General features: G+C 35.8%; 2 protein-coding genes across 2 annotated transcripts; both read left to right on the top strand.

The window, feature by feature from the left end:
- LOC145063414 (F-box/kelch-repeat protein At3g06240-like) lies at positions 1-1435 on the top strand. Its single transcript, XM_079011026.1, has one exon. The coding sequence runs from the start codon at positions 69-71 to the stop codon at positions 1176-1178; it is 1110 nt and encodes a 369-aa protein (XP_078867152.1). The 5' UTR covers positions 1-68; the 3' UTR covers positions 1179-1435.
- A 447-nt stretch (positions 1436-1882) lies between these two features.
- LOC145063415 (NADPH HC-toxin reductase 1-like) lies at positions 1883-3686 on the top strand. Its single transcript, XM_079011027.1, has 5 exons — positions 1883-2039; positions 2159-2325; positions 2435-2647; positions 2742-3121; positions 3334-3686. Exons 1-5 carry the CDS (start codon positions 1913-1915, stop codon positions 3482-3484), a joined length of 1038 nt encoding a protein of 345 aa, XP_078867153.1. The 5' UTR covers positions 1883-1912; the 3' UTR covers positions 3485-3686.
- Positions 3687-7643: the final 3957 nt, after the last annotated feature.

Here is a 7643-nt window from a genome sequence, read left to right as displayed (position 1 = left end):
TTGAAATATAAATTATTTTACTGAAATTCAAAGTACTACATTTTTCCCCTCTCTCTACAGTCTTCATCATGTCAAGATCTCCCCACTCCATCTTCAACCTCCCGCAAGATGTCATCTTTGACATCCTCTCTCGTCTTCCCACCAAATCCCTAATTCAGTTCACTTCTGTATGTACTTCATCCCCACCGTTAATCTCCCACCCTTCTTTCACCAAACTCCACCTCTCTTCTTCCGCCGCCGCAGCCGACGACCAACACCTACTCGTCTACTATGAATCCACCGATTACATCAACCAATTCTACTCCTTCAGATCCCCAATCACCTTCCAAGAATCGCTTAAACTTCAGATCCCCTACAAAAACCTTCATGGGTACCTCCGAATTGTGGGATCAAACAAGGGTGTAATCTGTTTCTTCGATACAAATTATTACTCGAACGTCGGTATGGTAATTCTCTGGAACCCTAGTATTAAAAAGCTGAAGAAAATCGACGACCCTAGTTATATTCTCGATAGAGTTTCTCATTTTGTTGTTGGGTTTGGTTTTGTTTCAAGGACCTGTGAGTTTAAGATCGTTGTGATTGTTTATTATCTGGACAATTCCAACACCAACAGTGTATCAGTTTATTCTCTTGGTACCGATTCATGGAAGAAAAAGGAAGACAATATCGCTCCATGTTATTTGATGAGGGGTTGGTCTAATAATGTGTTTGTCAACGGTTTTGTAAATTGGTTAGCTTGTAAGCAAGAAATTAGGGGTGTATCGCATGAAATAATGGCGTTTGATTTAGAGGATGAGATTTTTCATGTTCTTGAATTACCAAAGAACATTAGGCCTTCTTATAATCAAGTTCACCTAGCTTCATATGGCGAGTCTTCTTCTTTAACCTTTTGTGCTCATTATCTTGAGCTCAATGGAGAAAAATGGGATATGTGGGTGATGAGTGATTATGGAGTGGTGGATTCTTGGAGGAAAGTTTGTGTGCTTTCACAGCCTATGTTATCAATTCCACCATTGTTGATGAAGAATGATAATGAGGTTTTGATTGTGACAAATGATGGGAGGCTTATGTTGTTTGATGTGAACAAGAATGAGATGTTTGATCTCAAGACATGTGGTTTGCCTCGTATGTATCGTGCTATCAATTATACTGCTAGCTTAGCTCTTCTTCATGGTTGAGGGAAAGAATCAATCAACTTTTTGTTTAACGGTTTCAATGTTGTGTTCTTGATATATTGGTAATTGTAGATGTTTGATATGTTACATAGTAATGAAGGATCTTGTCATATGGGTTATGGTGTAGATGTTTATAAAGAATTATGTATATCATTGTTAGGTACTAGGTCAAAAAGGGTAAATCTATAGTCTGGGTCGAAACATTTTGTTTGTATTTAATTTAGTTTATATATAATAAATAACAATGTACTTTCATTTCATACCATTTGAAATAATTGTGTAATCTTTCAAACTGTTAGAAGATGAACCAAAGTTGGAGTTTGATATGCCTGCCATTAGGAAATAATAGATATGAAGAAATAATATCAAGAGTATGAAATTAGTGTGAAAACTAAACTTGAATGGGTTATATTTATAATAGGTAAATGTAAAAATGTAGCCGGTAAATATTGTTAGAAATGGATTGTTTGAAATCAAATCGATTGTCTAATATAGTATATATATTAAAGGCTGCAATTTATCCTATCTTTTAAGGATATTTCTGTCTTTAACATCAATACACGTCCATGTTGCACGTCAGCAAATGCACATGCAATTAGGCTTTTGTAGTCTCTAAGCTGTACCACAAGTTGTTTTATTTCATTATCAGTTTTTGAAGTGAATTTGAAACCACAGAATAAAAAGAGATAAAATGAAAAAGAGAAGAATAAAAGCTGAGGGGTTTTGTATTCTTGAATATGCAAATGGAGAGTAAGAACAGGAGCAGCGTTTGTGTCACCGGAGGTGGTGGTTATATTGGGTCAGCCTTGGTTCACTCACTTCTACAAAGTGGCTACACTGTCCATGCTACTCTTAGAAACCTTGGTACTTACATACCCTTTCTTTTCTCCCAAACACTCTGCTCATTCCTCTACATCACAATATAATATGCATCATTTTAATTATATATATACATACACACATACATGCACATTGTATTGCAGGTGATGAATCCAAGGTGGGGCTTTTGAGAGGTTTCCCATACGCTGAAGACGAGCTTCATTTGTTTGAAGCTGATATGTACAAACCAGAAGAGTTTGAAGAAGCAATACAAGTTTGTGTCTTTGTTTTCCATGTTGCAACCCCCTTGTTACACACTACTGGCTACAAGGTATATATACATATATCACATTCTTGAGATCATGCATGACCAATAATAATAATCAAGATTCTTAAAACTATTGATGACGATATTACATATGCTGCTTAATTATCTACAGTACAATGATACGGTTGAAGCAACAATTAGTGCAGTGAAGAAGATCGCAGATATTTGCATACGATCAAGGACAGTGAAGCGTCTCATCTACACTGCCTCAGTTATCGCAGCTTCACCTTTGAAAGATGATGGGAGTGGTTATAAGATCACCATAGATGAAAGTTGTTGGACACCCCTTCATCTCAATATCCCTTACAGCAATCATTTATTAAAAGTCGTTTTTAGGAATTTCTTTACATTTTTCTTGATTGATTAGGGTTATATTATATGTTACAAAGTTTCCAATTTGTTTGTGGGATTCTCTTTAGGAGTACACAGAAGCGAAAACAAAAGCCGAGCAAGAGATGTTGAAAATTGGGGAAGAGAAAGCAAGTGAACTAGAGGTGGTGACATTAAGCTGTGGATTGGTGGGAGGGAGAGGTCATCTACCATATGCTCCAGACAGTTTGTTGGTGTTGATATCACAAATTATCAATCCTTCGACTCATTACCAGTCACTAAAGTACTTGGAAGAATTGTTAGGAAAAATCCCGATTTTGCATATTGAGGACACTTGTCGAGCACATATCTTTTGTGCTGAGACTCCATTGGTTAATGGAAGATTCTTATGCTCTAGCTCTTACATATCAACTGCAGAAATCGCCAAGTATTTTCAGGAAAACTACCCACAGCTTCATTTGAAACACGAGTAAGTTGATCTTCATAATTGGAATTGTATTGTAGTTTGGTTGAAATTGTTAGATTGGTACTATAGGATATATATAGAGCTCCTGATATCCGCCCTCCAAAAGAGCCTTGAGAGAGAGACTAACATATATATAACAAATAATACTGTAACTAGCTGATGTGGGACACTAACATGCATTAACTTCAAAATTTGTAACGAGGTTCTTGTTTCAGGTACTTTGAAGAACATAAGAGAGAAACCAAATGGGGCTCCAAGAAGCTTGAAGATTATGGTTTTGGTTACAAGCACAATATGAAGACGATCTTGGATGATAGTCTCAAATGTGCAAGTGTCTTGAACACACTCAAGTCAATGTCAAATTGATATCCAGAAACACAAGTAGTATTTGAGGACCTATCAAAATGCATATACAAGACTAGGTTTTGTTACTTTTGATTAAGTTAAGCCCACAAATCATTTTAGGACATTCGGGGGCGGTTTTAGGGTGGGTCCATGGTAGCGCCAGCAACCCCTGACTTTTTCGGACGCAGTGAAAATTTTTTCAAAATTTTTATTTTTTCTACTATCACGTAACCCATGACTTTCCCGTGACACCCCTATTGTGAAATCTTGCTTCCATCTCTGACGACATTCGAGTCCATTTCATTGCATTGGTCGAAATGGGTTAACATTTGGAAATATCCAAAAGAATCTCATATATATATATATATATATATATATATATATATATATATATATATATATATATATATATATATATATATATATTAATAAAAAAAACGTTTTTATAATATCATCCGTCTAAAAAAAAACATGTTTACAAATAAGTTAATAACATTTCCCTTTGACGACAAATTCCACTTGGATTAAATCTTCACTAAGTTCCAAACCATTGTTCGTTATATAGCAAATCCATCCAGGTCAGGTGGCGACACAAATCCTAATGTGGTGTCCGAACTCGTATCTTAAATATTTGATTTGTTGTAACATCATTTTATAGAGAATATACTAGAAAACAAAAATTATACTTTTTTTTTAATAACAAATAACTTTATGTTTATCAATAACCACAACAAAACGGACATGCAATATGGTTAAAGATCATTTATGCCACTTGCATCAACAAAATACAATAAATATATTAGATAGCAAAACAAAACAATTTTATGTTTTCCATGATCCAAGTGAAATTTGCAAATGCTACCAATACTTGTACAAACAAACTTATATATAAAAACAATGGTTAATGCCATTTTTGGTCAATTAATTATTAAATTTGTGCCCATTAGATCACTTAAATTGATAGTTTTGTCCGATATGATAATTACTGTAACACCTTATTTTCACTTTTCCGTAGAATTCAATATAAACCATTGTTAATAAAATTCGAAGTAGATATATTACTTTTTAGCCAAAGTAATCATCATAAAAATGTAGAAAACATCAATACGATTTTCGTAGATATATAGAATGTCTTAGTCCGACTTCGTTTGAAGAACTTAGGCTTCTCCGAAGTTTCGTGATTAAACTGACACGACTATGCGCAGAGTAAAATACGAATCAGAGATAGATTACTTATTAGTCTAAGTAATCTAAACAAGAGTCGTAGTAATTGTCAAACCGAGAGCGTACATGTAGAGAACGTCTAAATCTAACATCATATGACGAAGTTATGATTTTTAGAAGTTTCAAGGCAACAGTGTGAGCATAAAATCGAAATCCAAATCGATTGATTGTTAGCCGAAACAATCTAAATGAGCGTTGAAGATCTCGTGAATATGAACCCGTTTATATAAAGACAGTCGAGAACGAAGTTCATATGAAGGAGTTATGAAATTTATAGACTTTAACAGTCTAAACCGATCAAAATATGAATTTTAGTTAGAGAGGGAATTAGTTGTTGAGACCTTAAGGAAAGTTGTAGAGCTCGTCGAGAGGATTCCGGGGATATAAAAAATGTCGAAAACGGAGTTTGTATGCGAAAGATATGGCCGTCCGAAGATTTCAAGAAAATACCTAATGTGATAATATGGCGGCACCGGAGTGCGACACATGGCAGAAGAAGTGCCAGACTCTTTACCCGACATGGTGGCGTGGCACCACACGGTTACGACATGTGGCGCCACAAAAAACATGACATGTGGCATGTTCTAGAAGAAGGTGACATGGCTCCATCTGGCATCGACACGTGGCAACGTACGAGAGGCTCCAGCCAACACGGCCGACCAAGGGCACGACGCGCCCAAACAACTTGTGCGGCGTGTGGCCCCTACAAAGTCTATAATTTGCTGTTTTGGCTCCTTTCTTCACACACCAAAACCCTTCCCTCTCACCTCTCTCTCTCTCTCTCTATGATTCTTTGGGTCCATTTTTTTTGGGTTCTGAGGAATCTCATTCTAGCAAGGCTTTGAGGCAGATGGCCAGACATAAAGAAGTGCTCGATATCGAGGTCCTGCCCACGACTTTTCCAAATTTTCACTAGAAAATATCTATAAGTTCGGCTAAACTTACCACGCTTTAAGTGTAACTTTTAATTATATTCATAGTTGTTGTTATGAATATATAAATAAGATTTATCAGTAATTCCAGTTACTATACTGATTGATCTACTTACGGAAGATGTGTCTAGAATGGTCACATTGGTTTGGTTGTTGGGTTTTAGAAAAGGCTAAATGTCGAAATGGTCATGCCTCCCAATTGTTCGGCCTGACTGATCCTTATTTGATAGAACTCTCAGTATTCATTGAGATTAGTGAAATATCTAGATTTTATTACCAGATTTTCATAAAAAATAGTAATTTATAGTATTATAAGTTAATACTTGTTAGGCATGTTACCTGCCAGTTGGATCGCCAGTAGGATCACCCAGATAACTGTCAATCGTCTGAGTAATTGTCCATGTGAGTTTTCTCACTATATTATGCGTTCTAGTATATATCCTCTATATGTTAGGATATAGTTTTCCTATAGTATGCCATTAGGCTAGTTTTGTTAGTTGCATGTAGTATTGGATTATTGCCTATTGTACTGTTTATATGTGTTGTTATATTATATGGGGGGTTGAGGGCGGCCTAACCCCGGGTTGAAGGCCAATAGACTCAGGCGGAACAAATTTATGCTGAAGGCCAAGGTGCGGACTAGCTTTATGTTGAAGGCAAAAAGGGCGGACCAGCTTTGTGTTGAAGGCCAAGAGAGGATCAACTTTATGCTGAAGGCCATTATGTGTGCATCATATATGTATTGTGATATATGGTATTTTGGGGAACTCAGTAATATACATGCTTACCCAGTTTAATATAAATGTTTTTCAGGTACTCATGTGAAGAGCAAGGTTATACTGTAGACAAGCGCATTCACACCATATTTCCATATAATGTAATCCTACTCTGATATATTTGAATAAATAAAATGAAAAGTTTGGTTTGAAAGTTGGGATCTTACAAGTTGGAATCAGAGTCGTGGTGTGTGTGAACTGGATGAACACTTGTGTGATTCCAGACTCAAAATAAAGATCTGAGTAATTAATAAATCTTCTCATAAAAAGAATAATACAAAATGAAAGAACGCGAAAAGTGTAGTCAGCCAAAGCTCAAAAAGGAAAGTTATTTCCAAAATATCCATATTCGTTATGATTGCTGATATGTGAAATGTTAGAAATGCATACTGGTATGTAGGGTAGGGATCTTTCAAAAATTGTCAGTTAGAATCACCTGATACTTAAGATGCCTTATAGCCTAGGAGTTTTCTTTTTATTTGCTGCTTAGAACTTATATTAATATAAATGAGTTATTCGACAAATATTTCAGGTTGCATGATCCTAAAATTAAATAGTTCTGGATTGCCTGATTTGGTGCTATCACATATCTCGTATCTGAGTCCAACCATTGTAGTTTCAGATCTCTCAGTTAATAGATTGTTTGATTTTGCGGCATGCAATTGTATTCGTTCGATGATTAGTCAATGTTGGTAGAAATTCTTCCTCAACTAATAGTATGGTATGGTAGGGTGGAAAAGAATACTAGAACAAGAGTCTAGGAAGTTTAATACATGCTTATATTCGTAGATAGAGCATCGATAAAGATGCAAATCCCTAGTAGAGTTTAGGAAAACCTATTGTATGTGCTCATGGGACACATACATATATATGTTTAGCGGTCATTGTGTGTATTATTGTAAGTGTCTTGGAAACTGCTAGACAATTCTTGGGACAAGTATGAGTAGATGTGAAATGTAGTAGAGGTCTATACTTACCGAAGCATAGGACTGACACTTGGATTAGGAAGAGTAAAGTCACACCCCGAAAACCGAAGGCAAAAACATTTCCGGGGCGGACTCCACGTTGAGTTTCAAATCCAATGCACATAGTAAGCAAAGTAAACAACCATTACATTACATATATAAAAAGTTTACATTTGTTTCAAGAGTAAAGTTATACATGTGATACATAGTATATATGAACAAAATGTGACGAGTCTCTTCGTCTTCGCCAAAAGAGATCGTCGGGTACCTGTCTAATGCGAAC

Source organism: Lactuca serriola, chromosome 7, assembly GCF_051521515.1.
Source record: "Lactuca serriola cultivar US96UC23 chromosome 7, Lser_US96UC23_V15, whole genome shotgun sequence".
Taxonomy (NCBI): Eukaryota; Viridiplantae; Streptophyta; class Magnoliopsida; order Asterales; family Asteraceae; genus Lactuca; species Lactuca serriola.
The sequence above is the reverse complement of the archived record's forward strand: the minus strand, read 5'-3'. Positions and strand labels throughout refer to the sequence as shown.